The sequence below is a fragment of the Archocentrus centrarchus genome, chromosome 11, assembly GCF_007364275.1.
Source record: "Archocentrus centrarchus isolate MPI-CPG fArcCen1 chromosome 11, fArcCen1, whole genome shotgun sequence".
Classification (NCBI taxonomy): Eukaryota; Metazoa; Chordata; class Actinopteri; order Cichliformes; family Cichlidae; genus Archocentrus; species Archocentrus centrarchus.
This window is the reverse complement of record NC_044356.1, coordinates 33,948,125-33,962,690: the sequence shown is the minus strand read 5'-3', so window position 1 is coordinate 33,962,690 and position 14,566 is coordinate 33,948,125. Positions and strand designations below refer to the sequence as shown.

The window sequence follows — 14,566 nt, the reverse complement described above, 5'->3', positions numbered from 1 at the left end:
TTAAAATTATTATAATGTAACCATCTTGAAATAAAAAAAATCAGGCAGTTTGACTTTGAGTCAAAATATTGTTTTTAGTTTAATATGTCAGCATTGATAAATCTCTGAAACCATCACTTCCACTGTCAGGATCAATTCTGTCCTCATTACTTGAGTCCAATCATCTTCTTGCCCTCCTTCTGAGAGCCAATCAGCTTCTGTTCTGTGTGCTTTAAATCTCAGCGCTCTTCTTTCATTCTGCCTTTCAAACTCTCATTGGTGCGACCCGCCTCCTCCCCATCTCCACCTCATCCTGGACAATCAGAGATCCTCATTCAAGTCTCCACCTGCTTCATCTCTGCCAACACCAGTGTCTAAACTCCAGCCTGCTGTGAGGCTCCATCACAGTTTAATCATTTATTGCCCAATAATTTATTGATCAGACTTTGATCAATCATCTTAACTTGTTTTAAATGATCTCTCCTTAAAGATAGGGATGACTCTCTGCTCTTTAATCTTTATTATATATTGTTTCACATGGTCAGAATAAAATGCAGGTCAAGGAATTGCTTCAAGACTAGAAATTATGAAGAGATTAGAGTTAATCTGCCACTGACATGGCCTCAGCATCTATCAAATGAAAAATGGGACTACCACGATGCTAAAGAGCCGTAGTGGGGGTTTCATTGATGTATAACGAAGCATCATCGGTCACAAGGTGCTATCTAGTGATGATTCTTACCCATCATAGTCTCAGAAATTTGCTGAACTATGGTAAATACACATTGACTATGTCCAGACTTAGAGAGTATTGTAGGCTCTTGGAGCAAGAGGATGTCACCTTAGTGAGGTGTGTCACTGCTAATCCAGACAAAAACTTTCCAAAACCAAAAGACGGTGAACCACATGACTATGTGCGAGAGGCTGAGAGATACTCCAGTCTCAGGTCAGATCTGCAAGCCCTGCATTGCGTGAGGCAGATCTGGAGTATTGGTCCAGTGGATCCTGTTATCGTCTGAATGATAAATTGAGCTCTGACTATGCATTAGTAGAAGTGCAATTTCTTGCTAAATTTCTGTCCAGAGAAGTTATAAGCAGATGGGGATTTTAAGATCGGATATCTTCAGACAATGGAAAAGAGCTTGTGGATAAGATTGTGAGATTGATCTTGAAAAAACTGGGAATGAAATAGCACCTTGATGATATTTATTATCCACAGAGCCAAGGAAAAAAAATGAATGGGGTATTAAAAAATGGGATTGCTGATAATGATGTGGTGATAGAAGGAGTGGTGGAGCAATCATGTGTAATCCTATTAGATCTTTTATATTTAGTTCTATTATAATCTTCATATCTGTTTTTATTATTAGTTGTTAATTAATTGTTACTAACCATTATTCATTTTTCTTTCTTTGTTTATGTTTTATATACAAGTAGTGATTTCCCAAGGGGGAAATAGAATGGGAGAAAAAGCAATTGGAAAATGTAAAAATAGGATATTGGAAATTTACATTTATTTAGAAGAGGATAATCAACATTTGATGTTTCAAATTGCATGCATTATTGTTACAAAAGATACTGTTCAGTGTTTCTTCTCATTTCAGAAAGGGACTCAGGAAACTTTGTGCTCAGGGGATTATACAATAAGCACAGACTGAAGGACTCTGAATGGGGAAGCTGTGATGAAAGGACGAGATTCAACATGGCATCACAGGAAGAGTCAATGCTGCTGAAGAGTTGCAGTGTCATTCTTATGTTTGAAATGATGATAAAGACTGATTCATTATTTTGAAATGTATGAATTATAGTTTAGAGATGTTCATTGTAGAAGTAATAATTGAATGTATACACTTTTAATTAGCCATTCTGAAGAATGATGTTTCTGTTATTTGGTAAGTACATGGGGACCTCAGATGTTTTTTCGTTTGCTCGATTCAAGGGAAAGTGATGGATCGATAAGGACAGGTCCACAGAGAGGTCCGATGGGTCGACCAGCTGATCTAATAGACATTTTTCAATTTTATTTGCTGAGGCTTTCCTGTGTATTTGAAAATGGTCACATGACAATCATTAACACTCCCTTTTCTCTTTTTGAGTTCCTCTGGGGTGCCAGAAGGTGATCGCTGTGGGCAGCAGGGTCGTGGGAGAATTTTTCCAGCCTTGATTGTGTTAAGTTGGTCAATTAAGAAAGAAAGCTGCCAGGCAGGGGTTTTTTTTGCTCCCACACCTCACAGGAAGTCAAAAAAGAATGTTTGTTCACTCCTAATGCTTCATGTCTGCAGATTGAACCAATTAAAAGAAGCCCATTTCGACTGGCAAAAAAAAAAGAAGAATGTTTGTTAAAATCATGCTATGGGAGAAACTGTTGTTTGGAGTAAAAATAAAAATCTTTGTTTTTTGAGGCTTTTTAAAGCCTCAAAGTGGGGAATATGTAGTGTCTGAAATGCCTATGTGAAACTGCATTTATGTTGTCTCCTAAAGGTGTAAGAAAATTCCAGCAAGGGGCCTCAGTTTGGGAGCTCATCTTCACTGTTTATTCAATTCGATTCAATTAAGTTCAATTCAATTTTATTTACATAGCACCAAATCTCAAAAAACAGTTGCCTCAAGGCGCTTTGTATTGTGGGTAAAGACCCTACAATAATACAAAGAAAACCCCACAGTCAAAACGACCCCCTATGAGCAGCACTTGGTGACAGTGTGAAGGGAAAACTCCCTTTAACAGGAAGAAACCTCCATCAGAACCAGGCTCAGGGAGGGGGGGTCATCTGCTGAGAGGAGAGAAAAGACATGCTGTGGAAGAAAGCCAGAGATTAATAATAATTAATGATTAAATGCAGAGTGGAGGATAAACAAAGTAAATAAGGTGAAAGAAAAGAAACAGTGCATCATGGGACCCTCCCAGCAGACTAGGCCTATAGCAGCATAACTAAGGGGATGGTTCAGGGTCACCTGATCCAGCCCTAACTATAAGCTTGATCAAAAAGGAAAGTTTTAAGCCTAATCTTAAAAATAGAGAGGGTGTCTGTCTCCTGAATCCAAGCTTTACCAAATATGGAAAGTTGTAAAACTGGGGGTCTCTGAGTCCCTCCAAAAACTGGTAGAAACCAGTCTAGATGTGACAACGTGTGTACCAGATGTTAAAGCATATATAAGGCTGTAGCTTTCTTTGTTCAGTGTGCAGAAGATCATTGGCCTTCCTTCTCACCCAGATGTCTCGAGCGTTTGTATTTTAACATTTTCTTTTTATAATAAATCTTATGTTATTCTATAAAGACTGTGTTGGCCAAGAATTCCTTTAAACACAACATCATGGCATCAAGATCAAGAAACCACACATCTTAAATGGTTTTAAATGATCTCTCCTTAAAGATAGGGATGACTCTCTGCTCTTTAATCTTTATTATAGATTGTTTCACATGGTCAGAATAAAATGCAGGTCAAAGAACTGCTTCAAGACTAGAAATTATGAAGAGATTAGAGTTAATCTGCCACTGACATGGCCTCAGCATCTATCAAATATATTAAATGTGGATATAAGAATGAATTCAACTATTTTACACAACATTACACTCAATGTGTTCTGCTGCCATTTTTCTTTTGGTCGTCTTAATAAATCTTACAAAATGTTTGATATTTGTTAAACTCAGGGAGTCAAAGAACATGTTTACTCAGTACATTTTTATTCTTTTGAAAAGTTCAAATATCACTTTTACAACAATCACAAAAGGATCAAACTAGAGGAGATTGTTTTTAGCATTTTTTTATCCTTATGAGATGGAAAATATTATGATTTGATTTTTTTTCTTTTAATGTGAGAAGAAAAAGAAAGAAAGAGACAGAGAGAGTTGGAGCACACAGAGAGCAGTAGCTGAAGAAAAGCAGGATCAGAGTCCCAGTGAGTCACATCAGGACTGGGAACACTGGTCTCTCCTCAGTGTCTCTGAGACCAGAGCCTGGGAGCCCTGGGTGGCCTCACAGGTCACAGAGCCCACCTTCCCCCACTGGTCTGCAGTGAGTGTCAGGGTGCTGCTCCAGCTGTAGCGGCCGTCATTGTGCAGCACTGCGGGAGTCCTGCTCTCCTCCCCTCTGATGCTGCCACTGCTGCCGTCCATCTTCCAGGACAGCCTCCAGTCTGAGGGGAAGCCCTTGTTGGCCAGACACATGAGCGTGGCCTTCCCCTGCTGCAGCTCCTCACTGGAGGGACCCAGCACCTTCAGGGCGGGGCGCACATCACCTAGGAGACACCAATCAGCTTAGAGCACAGGAAAAACAAGTTGTTTGTCTCCTTGAAGAAGTTTCTGCCAGATGTTTTTCTGCTCCATCAGTCACTCACTCACACATTGTTTCACTTCCTTTAAGAAAGCTCTCATGCACATCAGCACAGAGAGAATCATCACAGTTTGACCTGAAATATGTTCAAACTACTCTGGAAATAAAAGTATGAATCACACATGACTTTAAAATATTTCATGGAAACAAACAAACCTAGCTCACTAACATTTCTCACTTCCTGAAGATTTCAAACAGTATTTAACAGAATTAAAACAAACTCTGAAACAATATTTGACACAACAAACATCAATATTTTTATCTTCACGTTGTCCTAAAACATTGAGTTCATCAAACAGCAGTTATTGGAATGACAGCACATAATAAAAAGCTGTTCATCAAAACGTTGGTGAATAATTTTTTTCTCCTTTTCAAAAAATTAAAAAATGAATTAAATTTACAGAATTCTTTTTAGAATTAAAAACAGTGATTACTAAAAGAAATAAACTGTTTCTTATATTTTTAGAGCTTTTTACATTTCTAAGATAAAAACAACAAATATAAAAAAATTAGCATGGAAATGAATTGAGATTCATATTTTTCTGGTAAAAACAAAAAGACCTAAAATTAAATTTGTTTTTGACTTACTTCCAACATCCAGTCTGGTTCCTCCACCAAACGTGTACCACAGTGATACAAAGTCACTGAGCCGCCGTACAAAAACCTCTGACTGCACAGAGACACGGCTCTCTGACTCTGACTGAACTAAACCTACAAACCCTCAAGATTCAACCATTTAAAGAGAAGAAAAACCTCCTTATTCTATGAATCAATGTTTGATTTTTTTTCCATTTCAGAATGAGTCTTTGTCTCTTAGTGTTAAAATCAAACATTAAAAATAAAAATGTTTTAGTTGTTCTGATGACTACAAAGTAAAGACAGTAAAAACAGAAAGCATGTATTAAAAAGCTGCTTTAAATTTCACTTACTTCCAACATCCAGTCTGGTTCCTCCACCAAACGTGTACCACAGTGATACAAAGTCACTGAGCCGCCGTACAAAAACCTCTGACTGCACAGAGACACGGCTCTCTGACTCTGAGACAAACAAACTCAGCAGAATAATTTACTGTTGGTTTAATTTGATCAGCTGAAATCAAAACTAAACAATAGTTCAATAAGGAGAGATTGTTGGGAAGAGTTGAACATTATTTATTTAAGAAGAACTTTATTTGTCACCAGAGGTGGCAAAAGTACTGACTTTCTGTACTTAAGTAGAAGTACAAGTACTTGTGTTAAAAAATACTTTGGTAAAAGTCGAAGTACTGGTTCAACTTCTTTACTTAAGTAAAAGTAAAAAAGTACAGGCTCTGAAATGTACTCAAAGTAAGAAAGTAAAAGTAGCTCTTTGGAGGACGTTTCTACCTGTTATTTTTCTGTAACACTAACTGAACCTTATTATATATTATTGTAATAATATAAAATATTACATGAGAATACAAATGTTGTTCCAATCTAAATTTTAATCCTAATGAATGCTCTCAGCTTGAATCTGTTCTGTAGGACACAAACTGTGAAAGGGAATTTAAACACAGCTCTGGTCTCTGTGTCCTCCATAGTAGAGGGTGACTGTGCCTCCACCTAAACACCAACATGAGGATACTCAGGGGTTACAGTGGGATTCAGAAGGTGGAGGAACCCTAAGATCAGCTGTAGTGGTTCTGCATGGGGAGAAGAATCACAGCTTTCTATTGTAGCTGCAGTAAATGATGTTGGTGTGCAGGCTGTGATCAGCTGACCTGCTGCTGCTGCTCTGAGGTTTACTGCTCTGTGTGGATGAAGTGAACTCACAAAGATGTAACCCGGTATTTCACAGCTCTCTGAGCTGATCTCCATCCCCTACACTGACAGCATACAGGCTGTAGAAATGTTGGATTCAGTGAATGAATCTCAGCATCAGCAGCTTTGATTCAAACTCATCTCTGCTGCACTGATGTAACCTGTAACTCTGACCATGAACACAGCCTCTGTGCACCAACACAGAGCTTTACTGTAAATACAGTACAACAAGCTAACCTATTTATCACACACTAAACTGCAGTATTTTCATAGAATCTTTGAATTACATAAAGTCAGCATACTTCAGTTTGTTTTGCAGTCCTGACCTTTAAATCTAACCTCTCTTCTTCCTCTCTTGTCCTCTTTCTCCATCTCTGAGTGAACTTCTCTCTCTTTGCTCTCCCTGAAATACAGCAGCTCTTCTTTTAGCTCGCAGACACACTGTGTGACAAACTGCACACACTTTGTGTGTTTGCTGATATTTGTAGAGCATTTACAGACGTTGCATTTACCTGCCACACATTACTCCCTTTATGCTCGCTCCTCTTCAGTAGCGCTAATTAAGCTGTTTATGTGCCGCGAGCACAACTTACAGACTGTAACTCTGATTATAGCGCTATAATATATAAATGAGACATTAATTATATGGGTTTGCGTATTTCATCAAGGGTTGAAGTTTGTCCTCAATTTGTCACCTGTCTCTAAATCCTGAAGGGTTTGTGTGAGTTACATGAAAAATATGCTGTGAAAAATTCTCTCTTATAGTGAACAGCATCATCATATTGATCCCTGTGTGAGTCAGTCAGAGCATTTCCATAGAGAGCCACTTTGCATCAGCAGCACCATGCTCCAGTGCTCTGGGAGACTTTATAGTCCTGACAGTTGAACACTGGATGACTGACAGCTGTCCTTCATCACAACAGAAGCCACAGAAATCGTCCTCATCAAAAACATGACTTTGATCTGCGTCCTCATCTGGACTCTCCTCTGCTGCTGCTTCACAGGTAAAGTCCAGAGAATCAAACTCCTCTCCTCTATCAACATCTGTCCCTCTGAAATGAAGCTGACAAAACCATCAAGCTGCTTTATGTTTGTGTCTCTGTATCCTCAGAGTCCAGAGGACAGATCACAGTGACTCAGCCTGGAGCAGTGAGCTCTGCTGTGGGAGGATCTGTGACCATCAAGTGTAGGACCAGTCAGAATGTTTTTGTTTATAACAGCTACCACCTTTTATCCTGGTACCAACAGAAAGATGGAGGAGTTCCTAAACTGCTCATTTACCGTGCTAGCACTCGAGCATCAGGGATTCCAGCTCGTTTTACAGGCAGTGGATCAAACTCTGACTTCACTCTGACCATCAGTGGAGTCCAGGCTGAAGATGCAGCAGTTTATTACTGTCAGAGTTATCACTATATCAACAGTCAGCGTGTGTTCACACAGTGAAAAACAGTCGTACAAAAACCTCCCTCAGTCAGACTGAACAGAAAGTGAACTGACTGCTGCAGCTGGAAGCTACTGCAGAGACTGATACAGTTCACTGAGGACACACACACACACACACACACACACAGAGAAGAAGCAAGTTATTCTCATGAATAGAAATTTGTAGAATAACGTACAGCCTTCATTTTTAATAAAATACAAACAAAAGGACAAAAAGACGTCACTTTAAACGTGAGTCTTCATCTACTTAGTCACACAGCCACATAGACACTTTCACTGTTGACTTTTGTATCCTCATCATAAAGTCAACGAGCTGTGGTGATACTGCATGTTATACTGAGGACAGCTGCAGCTCATTGTCCTGCCTCTCTGCTCCCAGCTGTTAAGAGGCCAGTGTTGATCAGAGGCTGTCCAGGCCTTTCACAGCCACTCACACAGCAGCAGCACAATGATGATGTCACTGACTCTCCTGCTGGCCACCCTGGGGCTCCTTGTTCAGGGTGAGACTCTCTGAGTGAAAACTTTGCTTCAGGATGCAGCCAGGTTCACCACAATGATGTTCTGCTCTGATGGAGAAACACTGAAACCAGCTTCACATAAAAAAGAACACTTCAGAAATTTTAATGACAACTCTATTTATATTTGACAAGAGTAGCAAAAGACATTTCAGTTATATTTGTAGGGTTGTCCAGTAGTTTAAAGATTTTATTAGATTTGTTTTAGAACGCGTCACAGCACAGAGACGGCTCTTTTAAGAGTTTTTAACGATCTGCTTTTAACTGTGGACTCTGGTAGTCCTGCAGTTTTAGTACTTCTAGACCTGTCAGCTGCCTTTGACACTGTGGACCACGAGATCCTTCTATCCCGCCTAGAACATGAAATTGGCATTAAAGGCACGGTTCTGACTTGGTTCAGATCTTATCTTACTGATAGAAGTTTCTCTGTCCATCTAGGAAACTGTTTTTCTACCACAGCAAAGCTTTCTTGTGGAGTGCCTCAGGGGTCCATTCTGGGCCCAATTCTTTTCTCATTGTATATGTTGCCTCTAGGGTCGATTTTTAGGAAACATAATATTTGTTTCCACTGTTTTGCTGACGACATCCAGGTGTATATGCCCATCAAACTGAACAGCAGAGATCCATGGGAACCCCTGCTGAACTGTCTAAGTGACATCAAGTCCTGGATGAGAAACAATTTCCTAAATCTTAATGAAAGCAAAACCGAGGTCATATGCTTTGGTAAATTTGACCCCTCAAGCTACTCCTCTGGCACTCCGAGTCATTTGGCTCCTCACTGTCGTGATGCTGTGAAAAATCTGGGTGTCATTTTAGATAGTAGTTTTAAAATGGAGAAGCAAGTAAGTGCTGTTACCAAAATCAGTTTTTACCAACTCAGAGTTATTGCCAAGGTAAAACCTTATCTCCCACAGCAGGACCTGGAAAAAGTTATTCATGCTTTTATTACTTCCCGCCTGGACTACTGTAATTCTCTGTACTTTGGCATAGATCAATCATCTGTGCGCCGCCTGCAGGTAGTCCAGAATGCGGCAGCTCGTCTTTTAACCGGTTTAAAAAAGCATGAACACATTACCCCAGTCCTGTCATCCCTTCACTGGCTCCCTGTCCGTTTTAGAATCGATTTTAAGATTTTATTGCTTACTTTTAAAGCCTTAAACGGACTGGCAGTTACAGATCTTGTACAGCACTTTGGTCAATGTCGTTGTTTTAAATGTGCTTTATAAATAAACTTGACTTGACTTGTTTTTTTCATGAACTCTAAAAGTGGAAACTTTCACAATTCAAACTTGATTCTTAGGTCACCTTGCTGGTATTGCTGGACATTACAATGCTATAAATTTATAATAATTTTGCAACTATAACTTAGATTTAATGCACTTTTTGGAAAACTATTTTAACAGCAACAATTTACACTAGAATTTAGATATTTTTACATCAATAAATGAGGAAAACTGCATTTATTTTAATTTATTATGAGAAAAAGAGAGGAATCCTAAAAGGAAGCAGAAGTAGACTAAAGCCAGTAACAGGTTCTCAGTGAGACTGCTGAGGACTGGGAGCGCTGGTCTATTCAATTCAATTCATTTAAATTTTATTTATATAGCACCAAATCACAATAACCAGTCGCCTCAAGGTGCTTTGTATTGTGGGTAAAGACCCTACAATAATACAGAGAAAACCCAACAGTCAGAATGACCCCCTATGAGCAGCACTTGGTGACAGTGGAAAGGAAAAACTCCCTTTAACAGGAAGAAACCTCCATCAGAACCAGGCTCAGGGAGGGGGGGTCATCTGCCGCGACCAGCTGGAGCTGAGGGGAATGATTAAATACAGAGTGAAGTATAAACAGAGTAAAAAAAGGTGAATGAGAAGAAACAGTGCATTATGGGAACCCCCCAGCAGACTAGGCCTATAGCAGCATAACTAAGGGAGGGTTCAGGGTCACCTGATCCAGCCCTAACTTTAAGCTTTATCAAAAAGGAAAGTTTTAAGCCTAATCTTAAAAATAGAGAGGGTGTCTGTCTCCTGAATCCAAGCTGGAAGCTGGTTCCACAGAAGAGGCGCCTGAAAGCTGAAGGCTCTGCCTCCCATTCTACTCTTAAGTAGAACTACTTTTATCCATACAGTCCAGATACATTTATTTATTACACTCAGTCATATAATACATACGTGTATGCTGTGTACCTTACCGGCTACAAATGTATATAATATTTTGATATCTGTATATAGTGTTTTGATGTGTGTGTATATGTGTGTATATGTACATGTGTGTATTGATTATATATTTTCTGTATATAGTGCTTATGTATATGTGTATAGTGTTTTTCTATTTTATTTTATTCTATTCTATTTTTAGTTTTCTGTACTGAGCTGCTGTAATGCGCAAATTTCCCCGTCGTGGGATCATTAAAGTTTTATCTTATCTTATCTTATCTTATCTTATCTTATCTTATCTTATCTTATCTTATCTTATCTTATCTTATCTTATCTTAAGTATCCTAGGAACCACAAGTAAGCCAGCAGTCTGAGAGAGAAGTGCTCTGTTGGGGTGATATGGTACTATGAGGTCTTTGAGATAAGATGGGGCCTGATTATTCAAGACCTTGTATGTGAGGAGAAGAATTTTAAATTCTATTCTAGATTTAACAGGGAGCCAATGAAGAGAAGCCAATATGGGAGAAATCTGCTCTCTCTTTCTAGTCCCTGTCAGTACTCTAGCTGCAGCATTTTGGATCAGCTGAAGGCTTTTCAGGGAGCTTTTAGGACAGCCTGATAATAATGAATTACAATAGTCCACCCTAGAAGTAATAAATGCATGAATGAGCTTTTCAGCATCACTCTGAGAAAGGATGTTTCTAATTTTAAAAATAATGTGCAAATGCAAAAAAAAAAAAAAACAGTCCTACATATTTGTTTAATATGTGCATTGAAAATCAAAGTTATCTTTATAGATCACAGTCCATCTGAAAATGTGCACATGATTCATCTCATATCACACCCTCTAAACACTCACATTCACCCATAAAACGATTATTGCAGTCTCCTGTCTCATAAATTTTTTTTTTAGAAGAAGAAGAACTTTTATTGTCACATACACATAGATGCAATGAAATTCAGTCTCTGCATTTAGCCAGTCACACGTGCAGCACACACACGGCACAACATGTGGAGCATGTCTTCGCACCGGCATTGACCGAAGAGCAAAGTAACCACAGTTCCTTTATACTCATTGTGTTGATACAGTCCTGTTCTGTTAGCTGTAGGCAGTTCAAGTTCCCACCACCATGTGTTATCAGTCTGATAATAAGTGCGTCATGGCCTTGGACACAAAGAAGTTTGTTTTCTCGTCTTCACACACTTGGTCTTTGTACTAGAAAATTACAATTACATACCAAAGAGGTATACAGAGGGTGTAAGAGTTGAAAAACAAATTTTCCATTACATTTCCACGCTTTTGATTATTTTTAATCAGCTTATAAAATGTGTATGTAATAGTAATTTAGTAATTAATAAAATATAAAAATAAAAAAAAAAACTTCTATAAAACATCCGTGCTTATACACCTGGGGTTTAAGTAAACACATCATAAATTGGAAGGTGAAATAGCCTCAGCTGTTTAATGAAATATAGTCACCGTAATGATCATAACTGTGAAGAAAATTTGAAATTTACACATCATTTTGCTCTTAGTCTGTGGTCTCTACCTCATTGTAATCATAATAGGGAGGCATCCAGTTAGGTACCAGGTTTAGTTCCAGCTGTTCCCACATTAGGGGCTGTTGCTCAGGTAAGGAAGCCATTTGGTGTGAGACAGATTTATCAATGGTTCTAATAATCAGGCTTCTAATGCAGCGGATGACACAGCATCCACTCAGTGAAACGAGAGCTAACGCTCCAATAACTCCTGTCAGGAGTGACAAGAACAAATCTTTACTTTTACCAAAAATTCCGTCGAACCACTCAAACACAGAACTTTCTGTGCCTGTGTAGTTTCTTGAGCTTGATGTCGCAATGTTGTGTATTGAAGAAATCCTTCGCCGACGGTCTTAATGTATAACATAAAGTTTATTTACAAAAAAGACAATGTCAAAACCGATGCTTTGTAAAGCCATCGGGGGACAGGAGGCCCAATCTTCCTAGCTCCACTAAACAAAAGAAGAGACAAAGGTTATATACCATAATGTTGGCAAACCCCCACATCCTGCCTTTCCATATATGGTTAAGAAACAGCTCCAGCCTCCTAACCTATAGCTGGACATCTGGACAATCCCTTATATGGAAGCCAGAGATCCTACAAGGACATTCTATGCATTCTTTCTGTGGGGGAAGTTTAAATCACATCTCCTTTGCCTGAGCCCTTAAGGAAAGAGACAATACATACTGTAACGTTGTAAACACACTTCCACAGTCGGCGATGTTCACAACAAAGGTCGTCTTTATTACCAGAAAAACGGCTGCTGTAGGCCACAGCCACGCCAACCACAACTACAACAACGGAACAGCAACACACACACACAGGCAAGCTCTCTGTCTTTTCTCTCTCTCCATGCTGCCTTCACGAACCTCCCGAACAGTCCGAAATCCCACAACATCAACACGCTCTCTAACTAAGAGAATCGCTACATTGCCCCCCCTCACTAAATCCCTCGCCCCGAGGGATCCCGTACAAAGTCGCTGAGGTGACCTGGGGGTCTTCTCTGCCTCTGCAGCCCCCTTGTAGACGACACTTGGGGCTGTGTCTGCTGTCCTGCAGCACCCTGCTTTTGATCTGGGATGGGGTGCAAAAGTGGAGGAAGCTGTGGGGCAGTAGAAGGGGGCACAGTCAGTGAGTCTGGGGCTGTGGCTGTTTCATTTCTCAGGGGGGTCGACTGGACCGGGCGCACATAACCCTTATATGGAGCCAGCCTGTCTCTATGAAGGGCCACTCGTCTCCCCCTAGTCGGCAGCTGAACCCTGTACACCACTTCCCCCAGCTTCTCTACCACTACACAAGGCCCCACCCAGTGGCAGTCCAGCTTAGGGCACCGGCCTTTCTTCCTCCTCGGGCTGTACACCCACACAAGGTCACCGGCCCTGAAGTCTTTCCCTTTTACCCTCAAGTCATAATTCCTTTTCTGTCTCATTCCCGCTTTCTCCAGCTGATCACGGCAAAAGCATGGGCCGACTCCAGCCGGTCCTGCAGTCTCCTGGCGTATTCCGGACCCGGTACGACTACCGGAGCGTCCGGAGGCCTCCCCAGTGCCATCTCCGCAGGCGACCGTAGCTCTCGCCCCAGCATGAACAGGGCAGGCGTACACAAGGTGGAATCCTGCACAGCGGACCTATACGCCAACAAAACAAGGGGGAGATGCATGTCCCAATCACGCTGGTGCTCTGCAGTGAGGATGGCCAGCTGTTTCGCCAGGGTCCTGTTGAAGCGCTCGACGAGCCCATCACTCTGCGGGTGTAACGGTGTCGTCCGGGTCTTTCGCATCCCTAAGCGCTCACACATGACAGAGAAAACAGCCGACTCAAAGTTCCTTCCCTGGTCACTGTGAATGGTTTCTGCCATCCCGAACCTGGCAAACATGCCCTCCACCAGCCTGTCGACCACCGTCTCCACCTCCTGGTCGGGTATGGCATATGCCTCCGGCCATTTTGTGAAGTAGTCCATGGCAACTAAGACATAACGATTTCCTCTGTCTGTGCGTGGAAAAGGCCCCATCACGTCCACTGCTACTCTCTCCATCGGGGCTCCTACTGCTAACTGCTGTAGCTGGGCCCGGGACTGGTCTGAGGGACCCTTGTGCGCTGCACAGAGGTCACACCGGCGGCAAAAGTCCTCAACATCCCTCCTGAGCTGCCCCCAGTAGAAACTCTGCCGGAGCCGCCGAAGGGTTTTGGAAACTCCAAAATGCCCCACCCCGGCGGTTCCGTGGGCGGCCTTCAAAACTGCCTCCCTCAGGGCCCCGGGGACCACCACCTGCCACCTCTCCTCCCCCGTAGCTGGCTCCTTCCAGGCTCTCTGCAGCACTCCGTCCTTTACTCGGAGAGCTGAAAATTTCACAAACAGTCCTTTAGTTGCAGGTGAGTATCCAGCCACTCCGCTCCACTGCGGTCTTCGACCAGACTCCACCCATTGTAGCACTGGCCGGAGGTCAACATCCTGCTCCTGTTGCGCTCTCCACTCGAGCGGGTCAATCACCTGTGCCACTCTGCAGGCCAGCTCACCTCCGCTACACCCGGAATCATGCTCTCCCCCAGCCCGGAGCTCCTCCTCCCGGGCTTCCCGCTTTTCGCAGTACCGGCAACCAGCTGGAGCACAGGGGCGGCGGGACATGGCATCTGCGTTGGCGTGGTGAGCCCCCGCTCGGTACTTCACTTCGAAGACGTATGGCGCTAATTCCTCCAGCCAGCGTGCAATCTGCCCCTCTGGCTCCTTAAACGCCATTAGCCACTGCAAGGCTGAATGGTCTGACCGGACAGTGAAGGGCAGGCCACAAAGGTAGTACCTGAAGTGACTTATTGCCCGTACTA

At 41.7% G+C, this 14,566-nt stretch overlaps 2 gene segments (V, D, J or C); one reads left to right on the top strand and one right to left on the bottom strand.

The window, feature by feature from the left end:
- Positions 1-3,746: 3,746 nt before the first annotated feature.
- Positions 3,747-5,289, bottom strand: LOC115788817 (Ig kappa-b4 chain C region-like). The segment is given in 2 exon segments: positions 3,747-4,216; positions 5,241-5,289. A coding segment is annotated over 1 exon segment (258 nt).
- Positions 5,290-7,037: 1,748 nt separating this feature from the next.
- LOC115787766 (Ig kappa chain V region K-25-like) lies at positions 7,038-7,532 on the top strand. The segment is given in 2 exon segments: positions 7,038-7,093; positions 7,201-7,532. Coding segments are annotated over 2 exon segments (384 nt in total).
- Positions 7,533-14,566: the final 7,034 nt, after the last annotated feature.